The sequence below is a fragment of the Acartia tonsa genome, chromosome 8, assembly GCF_053477335.1.
Source record: "Acartia tonsa isolate MP-2025a chromosome 8, ASM5347733v1, whole genome shotgun sequence".
NCBI classification, from domain to species: Eukaryota; Metazoa; Arthropoda; class Copepoda; order Calanoida; family Acartiidae; genus Acartia; species Acartia tonsa.
The window spans coordinates 47858457-47883011 of NC_137267.1; the positions used below are offsets into that span (position 1 = coordinate 47858457).

At 32.6% G+C, this 24555-nt stretch overlaps 1 protein-coding gene across 4 annotated transcripts in view; it reads right to left on the bottom strand.

Moving 5' to 3' along the window:
• Positions 1 to 24555, bottom strand: part of LOC145327166 (uncharacterized) — a 120567-nt gene that overhangs the window by 35942 nt on the left and 60070 nt on the right. For 3 of the 4 annotated variants that reach the window (XR_013882098.1, XM_080170733.1, XM_080170732.1), the window contains exons 14-27: positions 21116 to 21528; positions 17769 to 17936; positions 17084 to 17131; positions 14924 to 15050; positions 14606 to 14715; positions 14022 to 14298; positions 13258 to 13328; positions 9947 to 9996; positions 7450 to 7505; positions 6719 to 6771; positions 6286 to 6345; positions 2563 to 2601; positions 1965 to 2006; positions 1018 to 1071 (exon numbers count right to left, since the gene is read on the bottom strand). Coding sequence is in view for 3 of the 4 variants with exons in the window: in XM_080170733.1 (XP_080026859.1) it covers positions 1018 to 1071; positions 1965 to 2006; positions 2563 to 2601; positions 6286 to 6345; positions 6719 to 6771; positions 7450 to 7505; positions 9947 to 9996; positions 13258 to 13328; positions 14022 to 14298; positions 14606 to 14715; positions 14924 to 15050; positions 17084 to 17131; positions 17769 to 17936; positions 21116 to 21528 (1568 nt within the window). In the remaining variant the exon portion in view is untranslated. The remainder of the gene's footprint in view (positions 1 to 1017; positions 1072 to 1964; positions 2007 to 2562; positions 2602 to 6285; positions 6346 to 6718; positions 6772 to 7449; positions 7506 to 9946; positions 9997 to 13257; positions 13329 to 14021; positions 14299 to 14605; positions 14716 to 14923; positions 15051 to 17083; positions 17132 to 17768; positions 17937 to 21115; positions 21529 to 24555) is intronic. The other variant, XM_080170734.1, reaches the window with a different exon arrangement.

A 24555-nucleotide genomic window follows, 5' to 3' on the forward strand; every position in this document is an offset into this window, starting at 1 on the left:
CATTTTTAAAATTTCTAGTACCAATAGCTACCGGCCAGAACCGTTTGATAAGGTTTTTAAGTGACAAAAAGTATTATGTGGAGATAGGTTTTGTGACTAATATGCTCTTAAGATTGGCAAAACGGCTGAGCCGCCAGCCGTTATTTTCCCAACTTTTTGTTCGATTTAGGGAAAATAGACCTACTAAGGATTATTCATGCAAAATTTCAGATCGAAATTCGATTTCTAAGTGCCATTTAATCAGCTAGAGGATTTTTTTCCCCGGCTTTTTTTGAAATTCAAGTAGTGCAGTTGCAATAATTATTCCTTTAGGTAAAAAAATACTTGTGTTAAAATTTTAACCATTTTGGACAAGTATTATGCCCAGTAATTTCACTTTGAAATTTTGACGCCCCCCTTATGGGGGTCAAAAAATCATTGCATCAAAACTATGGCTTCATGGTACTCCCTGAATAGGTCTTGAGGAGTAGAATCAGGAATTTTTGAAATTTTCAAAATATCTCGTTCCTAGTCTGAGAAAAGTTCAAAAAACCTCTAAAAATTTGCCAATTTTCAAAAATAGCGTTTTTTGGGGTTTTTGAACTTTCCTCAGGCTAGGAATGAGATATTTTGAAAATCTCAAAAATTCCTAATTCTACTCCTCAAGACCTATTCAGGGAGCACCATGAAGCCATAGTTTTGATGCAATGATTTTTTGACCCCCATAAGGGGGGCGTCAAAATTTCAAAGTGAAATTACTGGGCATAATACATGTCCAAAATGATTAAAATTTTTACACAAGTGTTTTTTTCACCAAAAGGCATAATAATTGCAACTGAACTAGTTGAATTTCAAAAAATGCCGAGAAAAAAATCCTTTATTAATCACTGATTACGAGATGGTTGCATTAACCCCCCCCCCCCTTATGCATTGGATGTACATTGATACTTTTTCAGTTGTCTATTTTAAATGGTAGCTGAGTAAACCACATTTCCCCCATAGCGTTACGGACTTACGGACAAAGTGAAATAAGCATACCTTATAGGTCGTTTATCTTGGCCGTTCTCAATTTCTGATTTAGTTCTACGTTTCCTATAAAGAAAATAATTAATAATAAAGGATTTAATATAACTTGGATATTACACCAGATTATCATGTAATCTAATAATGTAAAACGCGCAGCAGGCTAAAATAACAATTTCCCCTTCCCCTCCAATCCTACTATAGATGAACGAATTAACGAATAAATAAGTTCCATATTAGAAAAAATAACGACAATTTTCCCCCTGTCATAATATCCACGTATATTCTACATCCATTATTATATTGAAAGTTTATAAGTTGTGTATATTCCAGAAAAGATGTAAGTGAAAAGTTTAAATCTTTATATTTCAAAAGGTGTAAAAATTTAAAGAAAACTTTAGCCTAGTTCACAAAAGACATAGGTCGACCACTGGAAATTTTAGGTCGACATAAAGAAGCTTTAGGTTGACCGATTTTATAAAGGCATTTGTTAGTTGTACTTGTTTAGGTTGACCTACAGAATAAATTAGTCGACCTCTAAAAGTTGTTTGTGAACTGGGCAATTATCATTATACCCAAAGTTGTTAAGCAAAATAATAAGAAAACGTTATCAAAAACGTTGAGGACTAGTGAAATAAAAAGCCCATTGACCCCTTCCTTCCTTTCTTATAGAAGAATTTAAAATTCATAACAAACTATTTGCACAATTTTCTTACTTATAAATATATTTTGAGCCACCAAATTGTATAATTGACTTATCCTATTATATAAAGTTGTAAGCTTTTTTGTCTGAAGCTTAAGATCTCAATAACTACTAAACCTATTGATATATCCACTTCATTAAAGCTTCATATATTTCCTATAATTTTGACTTTTTTTAAAAATCTTCGAATACTTAGACCTTACAAACAAACATCATTTTACTTGAAATTATTAAAATAAAATTAAGTATAATATTCTACCTTTCTCTAATAGGAGCCGCATCCACTGACTCTATTGAAGTCCTAAAATTAAAACAGAATTGTAGATATCTTTCCGCGGATAATAAAATAAAAAATTAAATGATTAATTTCAGGTTTGATTGCCCCGAGGAGCCAAAGACCCGAAAAATTTATTTAATAAATTAATTTTATTATTGATGGAAAACTGTCTTTAATACGAAGCTATGTATGGCTCTGAACCGGTTCTAATCCAGCGGATATTAATCGGTTTCGACGCCATACCTACTGAAAATCCATATTCATAATTCAAACAACACATGCAATATTTCAATTAATCACAACAATTTCCAATAATTTTACTGTAATACCTAATAGTTAGATATATAATTAATTGGATGTTGCACCAAATTTTCATGTACCCTGTTAAAGTAATACTCGCAGCTGGCTAAAATATCGATTATCCCCATTTATACCATCCCCTCCCCTCCTACTAGATAAACGAACTGGTAAATAAATCGATATTAGCAATATTAGATTGACGACAAATTTTCCCCTGTCATTATATCCCGTATATTGTATATCCATTATTATTATAATATAATAATATTGTAAACTGTACCTTTTAGTTTTAATGGCATCAACATTAGGTTTGTATTCCCTGAAAAAAATATGTTTTTTAATAGGTACTTTTGACGAATCATGAAGTCAAAATAATATTATATTTTTTTAGGCAGGTAGAATTACTTTAGAATTACTAAACTTAATGATTTGGTTGGGCCAAGCTAAATATAATTTTTCTTTTTAATAAAAGCTTTCATAAACATAGCAAGAAGGTTTGAAACTAGCTTATTCAGAGTGACCACTCAAAATTTACAAATATATAGTACATTTATAGTACATAAAAATTTTCATATAGTACCATATAGTACACAAAATTTAAACTAATATAGTACCATATAGTATCAAAATTTTAACTAATTATGTAGTAATACCATATAGTACCAAATATTAAAAAATAGTACCTATATATCTTATTAAATAAAGTAGTAAGGGTTTTATGTTTGAAGCTTAAGATCTCATTAACTACTGAACAATTGGGTTAGCAATTTTAGGTAAGCTTCACTGAGGTCGTATGTAGGTTTTGGGCTATTTAATTTTCAGAATTCAGGAATATACATACTGGTCATATAGTGGTTTTAAGCAATTTTTGTGGGGTTGGTAAATCCTAACCCCCTCAAAAAAAAAAAAAAATGATATCCCCCACTAAATTTTTTCTTGTAAGTAAAAATTAATTGCTGAACCAATTGGGCTCTACTCTTCAGAGAATATTTGTACTGTTCATGTGGTGGTTTTAAGCACAGTGTGGGGCGAAGCCGCAGAGAAAAAACAAACATATAAAGGGGATAGGAAATCCCCCTTAACAACCCCCCCCCCCAAAAAAAAGAGAGAAATTTCACCCAAAAAAGGGATATTCCTAGTAATTTTAAACAAAAATAGTTTTCCTTAAACCTGAGGACTTTTTAAAATGAAATAATAAGGTTTTTGTGAAATGATGAGGGAGCTTTAAACATTTTTTTAAATTGGTGGAAGAACCGAACCCTAGAAGACTTATTTTCAAATAAGTCCTAAAAATGGACATTTATTGCGTAATTAAAGGGACTTTGAACGAGAAAATTTCTCATCAGATTATCAAATTATGTCCAGGAATGGGGAAAAATTTCCGGACTAAATAAATGTGCGGTTACTTGTCTTTTTTTCCTTCTATAGCTAACACTAACATAGTTCTCTATTTTTCACAACAGTTAAGCTGACTTTTAACACAATCCTTGCTTTAAACTAATGTATAGTTACTTTGAAATTGATAAAATAAGCAATATTTTTTATTGAATACCAAATACAATAACAAAGCTAGAAACAGGTTTTTTTATTAGTATCCAAGTAACTTTCGATGGCCCACCTTTAATTAAAAATTTGTAAATAATAAAGGTGCAATATTTATTTATAAACAGTCTGATAAAAGTGTAAACTAATTCTCCAAAGTGGGTTATTTATTGTCCAACACAATAAAAAAAGATATTATTATTTTAAATAACCTCTGAGATTCAACCCTTTGTAGACAGCGAGTGTTAATAGGACGTTTATGGTTGATCAGTGTAGTGAAATGTGCTTAGAAAATGTTAAGATTTGATAATCAGATGAGAAATTTTTATGTCCACACTCCCTTTAAAGATGTCGCACATAAAGGTATTAATTAAAATTTACAGTGAGGATCTAAACCTATACATTTCACCGACTCAGAATTACCAATCCTATTATATAAAGTAGTAAGCGTTTTTTGTCTGTCCTGAAGGATCTCGCTAACTGCTAAACCGATATTGTTCTCCTTTACTGTAAAGCTTCTTATAGGTCCTGGGAAGGTTTTGAACTATTTTTGGAGAGGGTTTCTTTACCCCCCTCCCCCCAAAAATATTTTTTAACTCTTTTTAAACGCAAATTTAAAATGGGATAAGGTCGACTTTTCCCCCTCCTACCAGTGCCCCTAGAGGCTTCTAGGGGTGTAGCCGCTAGTTTTTTTATAATTCAATGGGCGTGCTGTTCCAACCAGTTCCTTTCATGATATAATGACTATTGATACTCAAAAAAAGTGTTCTGGTTGCTTTTGTTCAGCAATATGTCAGTTTTGATTTTCATAAAAAAGGGAAGGGTTCCCTCTGGAGGAGAAAATTTTTTCTTCTTTCAAAGTATGGCTTTATTTACCTTCCTGAAGAGTAGATTAAGAATCAAATAAATGGTTTATAAAAATATTTACCCTTGAAAAGTTATCCTTAAATAACTCAAAATCTGCTGATTTTGCTAAAACATCCAAAATTGTCAGTCTTTTGAGGATAGCCCTTTCTATGATCAAAATCTTTAAAAATCGTTTTTTTAAATTCTTTAATATACTCTTCGGATCTACTGCAGTTCACGGTAAAATATTGCTGGTAAGCAATATTTCCAAAAATCTATAAATTTTAAAGGCTGCTAGCTGCCAAACGGCTGAACGTACAGATCATGCCCGCACACTGTTTTAAGCGGCATAAGAAGGTCTACAAATTATCTGGAATAGCCATAAATCAATAATGCATAATTATCTCGCAGTGCTGAGAAATGCGCGAAAAAGACCTATTTTATGCGTTTTTTCTTCAGTGAAGCTTTCCCTGTGCATAATTGGATCTTGGCTATTCCAGATTATTTGTAGGCCTTCGTAGGCCGCTTAAATGGTGTGCGGATATGATCTGAACATTCAGCCGTTTGGCAGCTAGCAGCTTTTAAAATTCATAGATTTTTGGAAATATTGCTTACCAGCAATATTTTACTGTGAACTGTAGTAGATCCTACTCTTCAAAGCAAATTCAGGAAGGTGTATAAAGCCATAACAAAAATTCTTTTTTTTATGAAAATCAAATTGACATATTGCTGAAAAAAGCTACAAGAACACTTGTTTTGGTGTCAATTGTCATTATATCATAAAAGAAATGGGTTAAAATAGTGCGCCATTTTTTTTTTGCATTTTGAGTCGGTCTACTATACATACACCTCCAAGGTCCTACCCTAACCCAGCAGGGCATTCTTTACTTGGTCATCTAGCAATATACAGGAAAAGCACTAATTAAAAATTTAGCCTATATATTTAGCCGCTTCAGCAATCATAAAAATATGAAGAACAAAAAGAGTTTTATATCTTATAAGAAATAATAAAAATGATTGAAACAAAAAAAATATATGATCAAGGTGATTTTAAGAGTCATTGCATATTTCAAAGCTTATAATTTTACTTTACATACCCAAATCACTACTCTCTATATTAGTATGTATTAGAGCTGAAAGTACATTGTAATATTACAAACAATATTATAATACTTTGGTTGGTAATAAGTTTTAAAATGATATAAAAAAATTTCATATAGTACCAAAATTTTAACTCATATAGTACATATAGTACCTAATTTGTCATATAGTACCATATAGTACAAAATTTTGACTATATAGTACATAAAGTACATATAGTACACAGTGGTCACCCTGCTTATTCAATTCTAATGGCTACGCCCCCTAGAGGCCTCTTGGGGCACTTAAGGAGGGGGAGAGTCGACTTTCAATTTTAGTTTTGAATAGAAAGTTTTTGGGGTGGGGCTACCATCCCCCCAAAATAGTTATACACCTTTTCAAGATTTATGAGAAGTTACACTGTGAAGGAGAAATTTCTTCTTCTTGTAGCCCGGAAGAAAAATATAGATTCAGCGGTAGACAGACAGATAGACAGACATCCTGTTACTTTTTTAGAAAAAAATGTATATCCTACCAAGCTGAATCAACGTTGTCATAATTTGTGTACGGAGTGGCCACTGGAAACTGACTCGAACTGAAAAATAATAGTATTATGCACAGCTTTCCGCGGATATTAATATGAAAAATTATATGATTGTAAACCTGGGCTAACAAAACCAGTATAAATTAATTGATTTTTATTTTACTATTCTTGGAAAATTGTGTGTAATACAATTCAATACGTGATTTTTCAGTATGGCAGTATGACCGGATATTAATCGGTTTCAAAGCCATTCTGAAAAAATATTACCAGCACAGTAAAAATAGAGGAAACTACTATCAATCAGAAAACTTAAGGGATAAGACAATGGATGATAAATTGATGTACACATTCGGAAAATAAAATTACTAGTTGAAAAGTTTGGAATCATTAAAAGTACCCAAAGATTTTGATCAAACGCACATACCTGTGTTTGGGACTACTAAGAACAGGCTCTGTTTCATCAACCTCTTTCTTTATCTAAAGAGTACAATTTAAAAAAACCTTTCATCTAGGATCATTAAAAATCCTTAGGTAGAGATTTAATTTTTATACCATTACTATATTACTATACTATTTTGAAAATCGGTCATAGAGCAGAGCTGGATCTTTAATTAAATCGTTTAGAGGTGCGCTAAATCAGGGCGATCCAGTTCGGCGCACCTAGATATTATTAGATTTCAATCTTCAAATCAAAAATTGCAATTTGGCGCGGCAAACCGGGGTGAATTGGATCGCCCTGATTTAGCGCACCACTAAACGATTAAGATCCAGCTCAGGAATAAGGTATTACCAACAAGCAAAATAAATCTAAAATAATATTTGGGGGGGGCAAATGGAGAGGTCGTCAATTTTACGATTTGTTGCCCCGCAACGACAGCTGAAAAACACATGATATAGGTTTCGTGATTTTTTTCTGAATTAATTTCGTTATTGGTATAGGTTGACCATAGACACCAAAGATGTGTAAAAATCTTTAAAAAAGCTTAAAACGCTAAAAAGCAGTCGAACATCCATGGATGTTAACTAATTTTGTCAAGAAAAAGAGGTCTAGCTTTAATAGCAGCTGAGTAAATCTAATTTCCCCTATAGCGTTTAGGACTGACTGACAGACAGACATAGTGAATTATAGAGTAGCTTCGGTACAAAAAAACTTACTTCTGTAGTGGTGTAAATATAAAGTTCAGGCATGGGGCCACTTGTACATATCTTATCTAAACAATTACATCAATAAATAAATTAATAAGTTTAAATGTATAACTCAGATAACTAACTGGGGGGGGGGGGTAAATGGGTGATAAACCCCCCAAATGAATTTGGGGGTGCCATAGGCACCTCCAAAATTCTGGATTTTCAATTTTTAACCCCCCCCCCCCAAATAAAAAAAATTACCTCTATGATATAAGGATTACCCCCCCCCCCCCAAATGAGCTTGGGTTGGCACCCCCAAAATTTTTATTTTCAAATTTTTACCCCCCCCCCCCCCCCCCCAAATGAAAAAGCTTGGACGCCCCTGACCTTTTTCGTCTGCTTGAAAAGTGCTTTCTGTTCCTTAGTAGTGACTTTGCTGTGTTTTTTTTATATATTTCCGATGCTATAGGCTGATATTCAAAGACACTATTGAGACTTGGCAAAGGGTCCCCACCTCTAGGGTAGAGTTACATATAGCTCGTGCATCCTCTATTCTTTGATAGATAGATATAAATTCATATACATTAAACATACAGGTATAGATGTATAGAGCAATAACATAGGCGATTTCTCTCAAAGTAGTTATAAACCTTCCCTGGACCTATGAAAAGCTAAATTATGTAGTAAAAACCATATCGGTTCACCGGTTAGCGAGATTTCTGGTACAGACATACAGATTAGGCTATAAAAATTGGAAAGAATTTTAATGAATAGATTTGAAATCTGCATAAAATTTTAAGGATTTTTTATAAAATTCGTTTTTTTATATAATTCATTATTTAAAAGCGCAAATCCAATTTAAGTTAATAAATTTTGACCAATAGGATAGGTGGATTGGAAACTACCTGGGCTCTAATTGGTTGAATGATGTACGTCACTTAAGCCTCTCCAATCAGGGCGCAGATAGTTTTCAATCCACCAATCACAGATGTCAAAATTATTTAACTTAATTTGTATTTGCGCTTATAGATAAGGAATTGTACAAAAAACGAATTTTATAAAAATTCCTTAAAATTTTATGCAGATTTCAAATCTATTATATTTATTAAAATTCTTTCCAATTTTTATAGCTTAATACAGATAGACATCCTGTTACTTTTATATACCTAAGTGATGAAAAATAAGTATTTTATTTTTGTCAAACTAAAATGAGCCAAATATTTGTTACCCAATAATAGAGAAATAAAATAGTTATTATAAGAAAACAGATTGTGTTGTGGAGCACAATAATGTTGTCAATAAAGATATTGGATCAAAGATATAAAGGGCAAGTATGTCTGTCCATAAGTCAAAAGACGAAGATAATAATTTTTAAATTCAAACATTGTCAATAGGTTAACAAGCAAGTCATGGTCATTTTTTCTATAAAATTCGTTTTTTATAGAATTCTTTTTTAATAAGCGCAAATACAATTTAAGGAATCACACAAGCAAGGTTTGAAATCGATAGGACAATTCTAACATGACATAATTAACGAATAAAAGCTATCTATCTCAGACGTACGTACGAACGGACCGACCCTAATTATAGAAAAGCTTCGCTTTTAAAAATGTTCCAAAATCTTGTAGCGTGATTATGTTATTTGTTACTAATGGTTTTTGTCTGTTGTGAGTGTTCCCTTGATTTATATTAACCTTTTGTGGATAAGATATTATGTTATTTTTATATAGTTATATGTTTGTATGTATATCCATTTTTTTATACTTGTACTAGCGGCTTCGCCCCTAGCCTCTAGAGGCTTTTTTTCTGAAGGTTCAGGGGAGAATTTTTAAAAAAATTTACATTTTTTTTATATATTTTCTTCGCCCCTACAGGAGAAGGAAGGTTTCACAATCTTTTTGAATTTGATAAAACAAAGTTTGAAAGAAGAAAAGAAATTAAATTTTATAAGAAGAAAAATAATTGAAAATATAAAAAAGTAGGTATAAAAAATATAACAGTTATTTCTCGCATAGTATTATAAACGGCTTTCCGCGGATATAGAATGTACGATTATGAGATTAAAACTGTTTTTTTAGCCCCGAGGTGCCGAAGGCACCGGCTAAAAAAATTGGTTTTAATCTTATGATTGTACATTTTTATATTCATAGAAAGCTGGATATAATCGTTGCTAGACATAGTTTTTTCGTATGGATGAGAACTGGTTCCTATCCACCGGATTCGAATGAATACGAGAAAAATTTTTAAAAATATATAGAAATAAAAACAAAAAAAACATTGAAATTAGAAAAAATTTGAAATTTTGGGGGGGGATTTTCATTTTTTGGGGGGTTGGGGGTGTCCCATCCCCCAAGAAAATAGCTTAAAACCACCACAGGACCAATAGTATATACCCTGAAGTGTAGAATCCAATCGGTTCAGTGGTTACCGAGATCTTAAGCTTCAAACGGACGGACGAACGGACGGACAGACAGACATCATTCTACTTTGTATTATAGATATCTGTATATACTTTCATATTTACCTAGAATTTGATTGAATCCATCAACATTCTCTGATTGGCTGCTTGAAGTACTGAAATATTAATAATACTGAACTTCTATTTGTTAATTTAAACACAAAATGAAAATTCTTTATTCTGATTGGTTTAGATGAATATCATGTTAAGCTGTCATTAGCTATCATCAGATAAACAGCGTACAAATACTTGATTCTGATTGGTTTATTTAAAAAAACTAAAAGATCAACAAAACTGAACGCCCATTGGTCAATTTAATCAACAAAATGCAAAGTCTGGATTCTGATTGGTTTTTAAAATATCAAGTAAATTGGCTGCTTGAAGTACTAAAATAACAAAAAAAATCATCTCTTATTAGTCAATTAAAATGCAAATTCTCTATTCTGATTGGTTTCGATTAATATCCAAGCTGTCATTGGCTGTTTTAAGAATACTAGATTCTGATTGGTTAATTTATAAAAACAATAACTAATCCCTTCCATTTATTTTTAAATCTTTCTATTGTGTTTTTGTCCTTTTTTAATTTCCGAGTTCTTTAAGAAAAAGTTTTTCTTTACATTGTTGTATTTAGATAATAAAACTGTTAAAAAAAATAAGATTAGCATTATCTAAAACTAATTTGTTAAAACAAAGTGCTGTAATTTGTTCATTAGAGAGAAAAAAAGGTTGAAATTACCCATTGTTCTACCTTATTTGAAAGATTTGTTACGAAATTACACACTATTATTGAAAAGGATAATCCCAAGGGTCTAAAGGGATAAGACAATGGCCGATAATATTTTGTGTATCCCCAACGATACCGCACAAAAATATTTTATCTAAAGATTATAAAAAGTGGTTGAACAGTTTAAACAATCAACTTTATAAACCACCAAATCAAAATTTAGTAAAAGTCCCTAAAGACAGTGAATAAGAAAACATTATTATAAAAGTTTGGGGACTAGTGTAATAAACAGCCAATTGTCCTCTCTATCTCTGGCTAGTTCGCGATTGTGGCGTAACAAGTAGCGCATCCGCTAGTTTTTGGAAGGGTAATAGTTTCGAATCTCGACCCAAAAAGCTTTCTTTGCAAGTAAACATAATTTCATATATAAATTATAAATACTGCAATCATAGGCAACAATTAGAGTATGCTATAAATTGTATATAATAGTCGTACTTTAACTGTACCTAAAGGTGTTTTATAGATTAAGCAAATTGTTTAAGGGGGGTAATGTAATAAATTTTTTTAAAATTTTGTGGGGGTAATATGAGAATGAGGGGTTTCAATTGTTTACTGGGGGGTAATCTAATGTATTTTTATTTTAAGGGTGAAAAAATGAGGGGTTTAAAAGTTAAAGGGGGATAAACACTCCTTTACATACACCCCACTTAGACGTCTATGAATGACCCTGAAAGCTTTATCCAGTATGGATTTAAAACCAATTATTTTCCGATGTATTAGAACCGGTTCTCAGCCATACTGAAAAATCATGTATCGAATTAAATCCTGTTTTCCAAGAATATAAAAATGTACAATCATAATATTAAGACCAGTTTAAGTTATGTTAGCCCTTGCTTTCGGCATATCGGGGCTGACAATACTGGTTTTTATCTTATAATTGTACATTTTACATTATCCGCGGAAAGCTGCTTATAATACGATGCGATAAATAACTATTGCAACATTGATTAAACATCTCTCCGGAGACCAATATAAATAATTTAAGATTATTTCAAAGATATCAATGGAAAAAGATTTGTTTTGAAAACGGGGACAAATAAACGTAAATTTGAATATCCCAATTGTGATTAATAAAATTACCCCTTTTGTAGATTAAAATTATTAGTGGAAAAAGTTTGACAACAATGGTTTGTATCAACCAATTAAGATTTAAGAAAAGTATCTAAAGTTTCAATCCAACGAATGAAAAATATTGTATATAAAACTTTGTGTACCAGTGTAATTTACAGTCCAATGTCCCCTCCCTCCCCGGGTATAAACCAGAAATAAGCATAAATGTTGCAAATTTTAGTCTATCAACATGCGGTATTTTAGTAAACATTCCAAAAAAAAGTTCATCAAAATACTCTTAGCCATAAAGCAGGAATCAAATGGATAAGAGTATGGCTGATAAATTGATGTACATTCCCAAAATAAACCCTTTTGTAGATTACAATAAGTGATTAAAAAATTTAGACACTCAACTTAATGAACCAATCAATCAAAATTCATTAAAAGTACCCAAAGTTGTTAAGCCAACGAAAGAGTTAAAAGAAAACTTTGAGGGCTAGTGTGATTAGGAGCCCAATGTCCCCTCCCTAAAGATTTTTCTTTTGGATCCGTATAAATTTTTGATAAAACTTAAAAACATTTTGACAGAATGACATTTTCTATTAAATTAGATAATAAATTCTTTTATAAATAAATTAATTAAAAATACAATTACTTATATTTTTGAAGTGTTAAAAACAATATTAGCATAATAATGGGATTTTTATAATAATACATGATTAAGTTTACATTAATTTTCCTTTTACAGAATTCGGTCGCCCTCCTTATTTTAAAAATAAATTGAGCATAAGTCGGGTTAATTTGAACCCCGCAGAGTTAGGGCACCGCGAGTAAAGTCTCCTACAGAGTAGAAACATCCGCAGGGGTTAAACATAAGGATGACAACATCCATAAAAGCGAAGCACTGAAACGGTTGGACAAACGGACATTAACACTTATATAGTGTCAGAACTGAATAAACAGAATATAAATGTTTAAGAGTCGAAGCAAAATTGTAAGTAATTTTGTTGAAAAACTGCTTTATACAGGATAATGTTTATGGACATACTTACATTTTTAGGACTTGATTATAGAGTTGCTTCGCTTATAACATTATACTTTGTTGTCCCAGGAATCAATATACCAAAAATCAGATCAATCGGATGATTAGATCACATAAAAATTTGTTGATAAAAAAGTAGAAAAATCAACTTGTTTAAAATGGACGTACGGACATTTTGGTAATGATTATATAGTTGCTAAGCTTTCTAAATCGTACCTAACTATTAAAGGAATCATCATGCAAAATTTAAAAACGATAGGACAATTCTAACATGCCTAAATTAATGGAAAAAAGCTATCCGTGATGGACGGACGGACCGACCCTAATTATAGAAAAGCTTCGCTTTTAAAAAGTAGTACTCTACAAATAAGGGAGGTGGGTTCTGTGCTCTACAGGCACTTTTAGAGTAAGCACCGAAATATCAATTATGTCGTTAAAAGCATTGATAAAAAATTTAAATTGTAAGAGTATCCTAAAAACTAACAATAAGAAAATATTCACCTGGCCACCGCGGCTAGTGGGTCCTCATTGTCATTGTTGATACTAGCCTGGTCATAACCAGATTCAGAATTCTAAAACAGATAAATCTTATTCCAGGGAACTAAAGGGATAGGACATTGTTGATACTAGCCTGGTCATAACCAGATTCAGAATTCTAAAACAGATAAATCTTATTCCAGGGATCTAAAGGGATAAGACAATGGCTGATAAATTAATGTACAGTACATCCCACAATAATGATACACAAAATTAACCCTCCTGTAAATTACAATTAGTGGTTAAAACGTTTGTACGTTAAACTTAATATACCAGCCAATCAAAATTCAGTAAAAGTTAAGCCAATGAATAAACTAACGTTATTATAAAACTTTGGGGACAAAAGTAATAAACAGTCCGATGTGCCCTTTAACCGAACTATTAGTCATTATTTAGGGGCATTTAAGGTGTTTGTGTTTAGTGGGATAAATTGATAGTCGACCCCTAAGTTCCATCTTAGTTCTTAAGGGAGTCATTTTTTTTCTAAGGGCGATTTCTCTTTAAAAATTGGTTCTACTTTCTCCCCAAAATACTATAAACCTTACCAGGACCTATGAGAAGCCACACTTTAAGGATAATCATATCGGTTCAGCGATTTTTATTTTAATTTTTGTGAAAAATTGTTTGTAATACATTGCTATAAATGATTTTTCAGTAAGGCTAAGAACCCATCTTATCCGGCGGATATTAATCGGTTTCGAAGCCATACTGGAAAAATAAATAATTACCTGATCATACGGAGAAATTGCTTTCTCGTTGATAGTAAGGTAGGAGGAATCAGTTGGCTTGCCAGAAACATCTTGCATCTCTGCATCCTGGCCACTGCTAGTGTAGTGCGAGGTGGCAACACTCTTCCCGCCTAAATATGGCGGCATCTCTTTCGAACAGCTGTTTGACTCAGTTTTCCCACTAGATCGCTGCAGAACTCCGGGCCTGGCGTCTTTTTTGACAGCTGGGGCTGCCAGAAAAGGACTGGAGGAGGCTCCAAATTTATCATCCATTGACCTATTGTCATAGAAAACTACTATTAGAGGGGATATAAGATCATGATGTAAGCAATCAAAACAGATGCGAATATTTTTTCCATTATGGCTTCGAAACCGAAACATATCTGCTGGATTGGAAACGGTTCTCAGCCATACTGAAAAATCATGTATATATCACCGTTTCAAATGCAATTTTCTTCGAATACCAAGTTTGTTAGCCAGGGCCTTCCGTCCCTTAGAGATAACAAAACTGGTTTTAAATCAATAGTTTTTCGATTTGAATGAAATAAATACAAATAAATCAATAATTTTCTAGTTTTCTGTACCTTATGCCATCTAAACTAGGAGACGCCGACCATTTGGAATTTTCATGATCTCCATTATTACCCCAACCGCAACCGCCGCTGGTCATATCATTGGATGCATCAGACAGATTCTAAAGGGATAAGACATTGGCCTATGAATTGATGTAAATCCCCAATGATGATACACAAAATTATCCCTTCTGTTTGGACACTCAACTTAAAAACTAACAAATCAAAAATCTACTAAAGTCCCTAAAGTTGTTTAGCCTACGAACGAGAAAATGTTATTATAAAACTTTGGGGACTTGTGTAATAAACAACCCAATGTCTTCTCCGTTCCTGTAGATTCTGGCTGTAGTACAGGTTCCTGGGGGAGGTGTCCTGCCTCAGTAGGGAGCCTGGGGACACTTGAGGTAGAGAGGGTGGGGGAGAGAATTGGTCTCTTGCTCTTGTTCGTGCATAGTCCCTTTAAAATAGTTATTCTAGATATTTTTATCTCTGTGTTGTTGTTTTATAGTAGTTATCTTTTTTGAAGTGGCGCCACAATTAATTTTAAGCAAGGCCCTTCAGCCGCAGCCACCATCAGCCGCGCGGTTTAGAGAAGCTTCAAAATCCACCACACGGCTTTCTCAGCTACCCAATAAGTCGTATACGTGCTGCTCCTAAGCCCACTTAGCCGCAACAAGTCTCAGCAACAGCCGCAACTAGCCGCGCGGCTTACAGAAGATGTAGCCGCAGCCCTATTCTGTCGCGAGATTGGCTGTTGCTGATGTTATGTTTCCTGCCGCGCAGTTGCAACTAAGGCTGAGGCTTATTGGGTGGCTGAAAAAGCTGCGCGGGTGATTTTGAGGCCTCTCTAAGCCGCGCTGCTTATGGTAACTGCGGCTGCTAAACCCTGATTTTAATCAACCACAAATTACGATAAATGCAAATTAAGTTTTATAATTATTCTGTGGTTGAATGTCTGAAATTTAATGCACGCCAGAATTAAATTTTACTCTGATACCATTTAGAATTTGAATTTGCTTTAAACTACAAGACATTTATGCAACCACTTTTTTATATAAATTTATTCAGATATTTGAAATTGCAGCCACTATAATACTTTTAAAAATCATATTTCTTTATTGCATCGTATGATAGACAGCTTTCCGCAGATATCTATATAATACAAAGTAGAACGATGTCTGTCTGTTTGTTTGTTTGTAGCAAAGGATCTCGCTAACCGCTGAACCGATCGGGTTCTCCTTTACAGAGTAGCTTCTCATAGGTCCCGGGAAGGTTTATAACTATTTTTGTCGGGAGTGGGACACCCCCCCCCCCCAAAAAAAAAAATTTCCCCCAAAATGAATTTTTTTCTTTTAAATCTAAAATACGAAAAATTGGTTTGATCAAACCTCTTGGGGCGAAGCCGCTAGTTACAATAAAAAAAAAGATTTAAATCAGTTTTGTAAGCCCCAAGATGCCAAAAGCCCTAACAAGACTGGTATTAATTTTATGACTTCTATTTTAATATTCGTGGAAAATTGTCTTTAATACTATGCATGCTATACATGATTTTCAGCGTGGCTGAGAACCAGTTCTAATCAAGCGGATATTAGAATAAATGTTTCAAAACTAAACATTTTTGTCTCTTTCATTGGGCCTCTTAAAGTTTTCTTTTGATGTATTTTTTTCTCTTTTTTTCTAGAGAGATTTGCAGATTAATGTTTGCATATAAGTTTTATAAATATAAACATTCTATTCATAGCATGGAGCCATTTGGAATTTGAATTTAGTTTTTAAGGCAGATTGTCCGTCCGTCTGTCCGTCCGTTAGTCTGTTAGACCGTCCGAAGGGTTGTTGGTTTTTTTAGCTGCTATTAAAACTTGGCGGCTGATTTTTTTGTTCAGTTCAGATATAGCTTTTCCAGCACCATACTTTAAAAGACAAAAATGTATTTTCTTTGTTTAATTCGCTACCTTTGAATGTTACCATCCTTTTTTATGGGATAAGATTCAATTTCTTAAAGTAAATTTGAAATGGTTCTATTTTTCCTATTTCAATTTCGTGTTTGCCTAAAGATCAGATAAATTTTTTATCACTTAACAAATAAAAAATAAATAAAAAGAATATCATGCATTAAAACAATAAAGAATTAAGGATATTTCAAAGTAAGGAAATCTGTTTTGCCTTTCAAACTTTTATTAGTTCTTAATGTTAATAATATATTTAATAGGATCCTTTGTTAATAAAAAAAGGTTGTGGCATAACAGTTTTCTCCAAATGAAATATCCCACTTAAAAGAAAAAAAGGACAATAGAAAAAAATACGAAGTAGCAGGTTTCGTCGTATTTTTACAGTAGCTTTTCTCCTATTTCTAGCCCCTGAGCGGGGCAATTAATAACATTATTTACCTAATCAAAACTTACATATAACCTATCAAAAGCTACTGTAAAAATGCTGCGAAACCCGCTACTTCGTTTTCTTTCCAAGATCCTAAAAAAGCTAAAAAAAAACCTGTGACCAGTGTCCCAGTTGTCTTTGTCTGAAGACTGCGGAGGTAGCCTGAAGGGGACATTTTCAGTGCACTCAAAAATACATCAAAACAAAGGGTGAAAAAGAAAATAAAAAATGGGTGAAGAATTATCCAAAATAAAAAAAAATTATTAAAAGGGTACAAAAACAAATCTATCATAAAATGAGACTATCTACTATAATGGATTATTTTATCATGTTATTTATTCAATGAAAAATTTTAAGATTTAAACCAGTTTTATTGGCCCCGAGGAGCAGAAGTCCCGGGCTAACAAATCTGGCATTAAGTTGAAGGATTTCATTTTAATATTTGTATAAATTGTCTGCATTGCGATGCTATATATCATTTTTTAAGTCTGACTGAGAACCGGTTCTAATCCAGCGGATATTTATCGGTTTCGAAGCCATACTTACATGCTCTTATAAGTAATTGGCTTTACTATATCTTCAAATGGTCTCTTTAAAAAAATAACTAGCAAGGGCTTGATAACAAATAACATTTAATACAAACAACATTAAACAAAAAAACAAAGTTAATCGGAGACAAAGCAAACTTTAAATGTTAAGCATTTTGAATCATATTTCATATGTGAGAGCGGGGGGGGGGGTGATGTCCCTTCCATCCCCATGAATCTATTTGCCAAATAATTTTGGAGTGCGCCGAAACCTGGAATCTATTTTTTTACAGGTACAACAAGAGGACTGTGGGTTGTCTTGTGGGTGTGTCGGGGGGTGCATGCTCCTACAACCCTGGTTGTCCTTTGGGGGGTGACACTGCCCCCCTTGGGAACACATGGACACACACCCACCTGTACCCTCGTTACCCTTACAACAACTAAAAAAAATTTTGGGTAAATGTGAAAATTGATTTTAGAATGGCATTTGATACAAGTACTTTATCATTTTTAAAAGCGGAGCTGTTTTTTTACATTAGACATGTTAGAATTGTCCTATAATTGTCCTTAAATTGATGTTCGTCCCAAATGATGATAAACAAATTACCCCTTTAATAGTATAAAATCATTAGTTCAATAAAAGTTCCTAAAATTTTTGAACCAACGAATAAGAAAACGTGTTTATAAAACTTTGGGTACCAGTGTAAATTACAGTCCAATGTCCCCTCCCTCCCTGGTTTATTTTAAATATAATTTAAATATAAAATAATCTATGTATGGAAAATTCTAAAGTAAACAGATATAAAGAAAATGTTGTGTGAAGAAATATTCCTAACTTTACTTTAATAAAAACATAGACAAGAATACAGGGTACAGGGAGGGAGGAGACATTGGGCTGTTTATCAAACTAGTCCCCAAAGTTTCATAATAACGTTTTCTTATTCATTAGGTATCTTAACAACTTTAAGGACTTTTATTGAATTTTGATTCATCAAGTTTATTGTCAAAACATTTTAACCACTAATGACAACATACACAGAAGGGATAATTTTGTGTATCATCATTGGCGATGTATATCAATTTATCGTCCATTGTCTTGTCCCTTAAGATCCCTGAATAAAAATTTAGACAACAATAACTTTACAAATTATATTATGCATAATACAGTTAGGGAGTTGAATCCATTTTTATAGAAGCAGAAATATAATCTATGATTATGGTTTGGACCCTCTAAAACTGTAATCTACCCTTCCACTTTCCCCTCTCTTGGTGAAGATATCTTCAACGCCGATACGATTTTTTAAATATAAGATTCCACTTTTGTCTCTCTTGTTGAAGATATCTTCACCAAGAGTGTCAAAAGTAGAATCTTAAATTTCAAAAATCGTATCAGCGTTAAAGATATCTTCACCAAGAGAGGGGAAAGTGGAATCTTACATTTCAAAAATCGTAACGGCGTTGAAGATATCTTCACCAAGAGAAGGGAAAGTAGAATCTTACATTTCAAAAATCGTATCGGCGTTGAAGATATCTTCACCAAGAGAGGGGAAAGTGGAAAGGTAGATTACAGTTTTAGAGGGTCCAAACCATAATCATAGATTATGTTTCTGCTTCTATAAAAATGGATTCAACTCCCTAACTGTAATAATATGATAATATTAATATATATTTCGAGTATGGCTTCGAAGGATAAATATCCGCTGGAATCAGGGTGGGCATACAAAAAACCCACCCAAAAAAACCCACCCAGGGTTTTTTTAAAAACCCCCAAAAAAAACTTAAAACCCTGGGTTTTTAAGGGTTTTTGGGTTGAGTTTTTAAGTGTTTTAGGGTTGGGTTGGGCTGGGCTTTTTAAAAAAACCCTGGGTTTTTCCCCACCCTGGCTGGATTAGAACCGGTTCTCAGCCATACCAGTAATAATTTAAGTAAGTAAGATAATCAAATGCCATTATAAAACTAATTTTAATAAATAAATAAAAAGAGTGCATACCTAAATAAAAAAAAACATAAACAAACATGCTTCTTGTCTATTAAACAATTCTAAAACTTTGTCTAATTGTTTTTTTAAATATTTTCCAAAGAAGAATATCATACAAGGTGTTTTTATTTATTAATTTAACCCACAACCCATCGACATAAATTAATCAATAAATTCTAATTTTCTTCATTTGCTTAAAGAGTATTTTATACCTATCTAATTTATTTTTCCAAATTATTTAAAAATCAAGATAAAACTGTTTTTATGAAATACCTTTAAAAGCCGTAACTTATGTCAATGGTAAGTGGGTAAAATTAAGCAATACTTTCGTTTTAATCAAAAACATTACTATTAAATAAAGGGGGGGGGGGGAGGGGGGGTGTATGGTTATCAAATCTTAAAATGTACTTTAGGTAGAGGTACCACTGTTTTTATTTCAATTCATTTGGACTTGCAAAAACGACTCGAAAATCATTTGATTGAAAACTCTAATTCAAAAGCATTTTCTCTCCCTCGAGTATTATACCACGTTTTTAAATTGCAGAAGTTTCAGCCTTTTATCTTTTTACTTTTACGTCAACATTAAACACATAGTCGGGTGGTATCAAGTATATGTTTGTAATAGGGTGAGTCGATTTTTAATCCGTTTTTTATTCATTTTGAATTTGCTACCAACAAAGTAAAAGATCTAAAGAGATAAGACAATAAATGCATATCCCTAATGATGATACACAAACTACCCCTTTCTGTAGATTAAAATTAGTGTTTGAAACGTTTGAACACTTAACTATAAGAACCAACTAACCAAAATTCAATTAAAGTCCCTAAGGTTGTTAAGCCAACAAACAGCCCAATGTCCCCTTCATCCCTGGAAAATGTTGGTAGCAGATGAACTGAATTTAGTTTCCGAAAGTGTGCGTAGCTTCCGCGTCCTATCTCAATATTTGCTACTAGCTAAAAAAGCTTCAAACTTTTTAAAAAAATCAAAATTTGAAAAATTTAAATTTTTGAATGTATAATGTATAAATCGTTTATACATTAAATCGCTTTTCCATTTGACCGGAGTCGCTAAAAATACGGTCTGCAATAATTGGGTTATCTGCTGTACACTTTAGGAAACTAGGGCTTGAATAGGAAATCATTTTCAGCTGATCTGGTAGCATATTCTAATTGGACAAAATCGACCCACCCTATTAATTGTGTACTTCTTTGCATCTAAACCAAAGTACTTCCAATGAAAAATAGATTAGAGACCAGGTAGGTTTCATGGCTAATAATGAAGATTTGTTTAGATTAAGCAACACGTTGAAAAAACTATATTATTGACATTTAATTTTTAAATCTGTTCCCTTCCTAGATGAAAGTTATTATAATTAAAATATTACAAGCTTATTTTATCAAATTCTAACTTCTCTAAATCTATACTTTTTTTTCCATGGAAGTACTAATAAAAAAGCTCATTGAAAGCTAAAACAAAAAATTTAAACAAATTAAAAAGAAAAAAAGCTAAAACTAAATTCTTTCTGTTAAGATTAAAACCAAATCTAGTGCAGTTCAGGGTAATTGTTTCTGGTAACATTTTTTGGAGATAATCGTTTGGAACATTTCACCATGTGCTGCACTAGATCCTTAAAACCTTACCTTGCAATGTTATCCATGTAGTTCAACCGTTTAGCCGCCAGCCATAAGTTATACTCCTCTTTTTGTTGCTGATTCATGCAACGGCTGGGTGTGCCGTTATTTCCCGCCACCTTGACATCAAACGGCGGTGAAAGCGGCGGCTGCTGATGCAGACTTGAAGGCGGCGATAGCCGCAGATTATTTTTCATCAAAGTCGGCGAAGAATTGCCGCCCGCCATGGAATCAAGCGGTTTATGAGGTGTAAGTTGGTTGGGAAACGGCGGGATGATATTGTTTGAGGGCGGCAGTGTGGTGCCGTCTCGCAGCAGGGTCTTGGCCCCGCCGGCGGCGCATACGTCGGCAACCGCCTGCTTATAAATCATCTTGTACATGGCGTGGTAGCTCTGCGGGTTGCCAGCGGCAGCTGCCGCCATCTAAAATGATATTATGTTACACAAGTGCTTTTTTTTTCATTCTGGGGTTTCCGCATCGTATTATAGTAATGAGATTATAATTCTTATTGATGTTAAAGGAAGCCTGCAAGAAATACGCCGCTCTAACTGCTGAAAGACTGCTATACAAGTAGACCCAATACCCCAAATTTAAAGCCTTCAGCTTCAATAAAAAAAAAGTGATAGGCATTTAATGACATTTTAGCTATATGAAAATTTAGAAAGTTTTCCATTGCTCCGCTCGTCGCCACGCTTGTTAGGTAATTGGTTCGAATCTCGGCTCAACACCGTGTCATAAATAAAGACGTTAAAAATGGTTCCTAATAGAGCTCTTACTAAGAATATATCTTTCAATTCTCTAGTTGTATCACATACCCTCACTATTCTAGTAGGTTCATTTTTGCATTTATTATGAAAAATTTCTGTGGTTTTTGGTTATTTTTTTATAGGTAGGTATTATCTCGTCTAGATGGATTTTTTTTCTAAGAGAAGTTAAAAAAATTATCAAATGTATTCCATGACTTAATAAAAGGTCCCCTTTTTCTACTTTTTATCATTAAAACATAAAAAATTAACCCAAAATTGAATTAATTATTTTCCTAATTACCGAAAATAATCATTAATTAAAACCTAATTAATGTTCATTATATAATTGTTATTTCAAAGTGTCTTCTTTTACAAAATATCTAAATTCTGTAAAGAAAAAAAACTAGCCAACTGAACCCAAAAATGAAAAATAATATAAAAAAATAGAATTTGTAATATCTCTTTAAAGGATATGTAAATATTTACGGATGTACTATGAAGAAGTGTTTTTCTTCACTTTAAAATATTTATAAAAAAACAAGGATGACAACATACATAAAAGCGAAGCTCTGAAATGGAAGGAACAAGAACATTAACACTTGTAGATTGTCATAACTGAATTAGCAGAATATTAAAGCATCAGTACAAAAAAATATTGTAAGTAAATTTGTTGCAAAACTGCATAAATAGATGATACTGTTTAAGGACATACTTACATTTTTGGGACTTGTTTATAGATATGCTTCGCTTATAACATTGTACCTTGATGTAATAAAAATCAGTTTTCAAAAATTCAGAAGAATCGGATAATTTTAACATACAAAAATTTGTTGTCAAAAAAGTTAAAAATCGACATGTTTAAAATGGACGTACGGACATTCTGGTATTGATTATAGAGTTGCTACGCTTTCTAAATTGTACCTAACTACTACAGGAATCATCATGCAAAGTTTGGAATCGATAGGACAATTCTAACCTGTTTAAATTAACAAAAAGAGCTAACTGTGACGTAAGGACGGACCCTAATTATAGAAAAGCTTCGCTTTTAACAAGGACGAAAATTATCCTTGTATAAAAGTAAAAGGATGTTTGTGTGTGTCTGTGGATCTCGCTATTTTTTTTCTTTTTAAAACTAAAGTTAAAAGGTGTTTTTTTTTGTCTGAAGCTAAAGATCTTTTAAATTGATGATTTGAATTGCTTGTACGTTTCAGAAAGCTTTAAAAATGTCCTTTGGTGGTTTTAGGCTATTTTCATGAAGTTTTACATTATATTCAACTGTATTTGGCACTGGCTAATAAATACATAATAATAAAGTTCGGCAAAAAAAGGTCTAATGAATATCTTTGCTACAAAAAAAAAGAATTATTACGCAAAAAAAACATATTTTTAACACGCACGCACCATGTTAAAAATTACAAGTAATATTGTTAAATAAATTACAATCGGGGACAAGATAATGGCCGATAAATTGATGACAGCCCAAATTATAATATACAAAATTTGTATTACTAGTGTAATAATTAGCCCATTGTCCTCTTCCTCCCTGAATTACAATACACAATTTGAAAAACAGCATATTTGTAAATTTAAAATATAATAATAATGAATATAATATACGTGGATATTATTACAAGGTAAATTTTGTCGTATATATAGGTTGCTACTATAGTCCTCATTAGCCAGTATGGAGGGGTAGGGATGGGTGAAAGTGGTGGATCTTTATATTAACCTGCTGGAAGGACCTTTATTATAGTAGGAACAAGGATGACAACATCCATAAAAGCGAAGCTCTGAAACGATATTACAGACGAACATTAACTTTTGTTGAGTGTCAGAACTTAATATACAAAATATGAAAATATAAGGTTTGACAAAATTATACGTAAATTTGTTGCAAAACTTCTTAAATACAGAATTATGTTTAAAGACATACTGACATTTTTAATACTTGATTATAGAGATGCTTCGCTCATAATATTGTACCTTATTGTAATAGGAATCAGTAATAATCAATCGGATGATTTTATCACATAAAAAATTGTTATTAAGAAAGTAAAAAAAATCAACATGTTTAAAATGGACGTGCGGACATTCTGGTAACAATTATAGAGTTGCTACGCTTTCTAAACCGTACCTAACTACTACAGGAATCACCATGCAAAGTTTGAAATCGATAGGACAATTCTAACATGCCTAAATTAACGAATAAAAGCTAACTATCTCGAACGGACGTACGAACGGACGGACCCTAATTATAGAAAAGCTTCGCCTTTAAAAATATGCTGCAATATCCAAGTAAGGTTTTTTAATGTTACCATCTCGTAATCAGTGATTAAATGGCACTTAGAATTCGAATTTCGATCAGAAATTTTGCATGAATAATCCTTGGTAGGTCTATATTCCCTAAATCGAACAAAAAGTTGGAAAAGTAACTGCTGGCGGCTCAGCCGTTTAGCCGTTTTTTGCCTATTTCAGGGCAAATTCATCATTAATTACGTAGGAATCAACTTTTTAAAACATATTTTTGGTTTAATTCATGTAAAATGATAGCAATAACCAATTTTTAAATTTCTAGTACCAACAGCTACCGGCTAGAACCGTTTGATAAGGTTTTTTAGTGAGAAAAAGTATTATGTGAAAATAGGTTTCGTGACTTTTTTGCTCTTAAGATAGTAATAAAATGGCAAAACAGCTGAGCCGCCA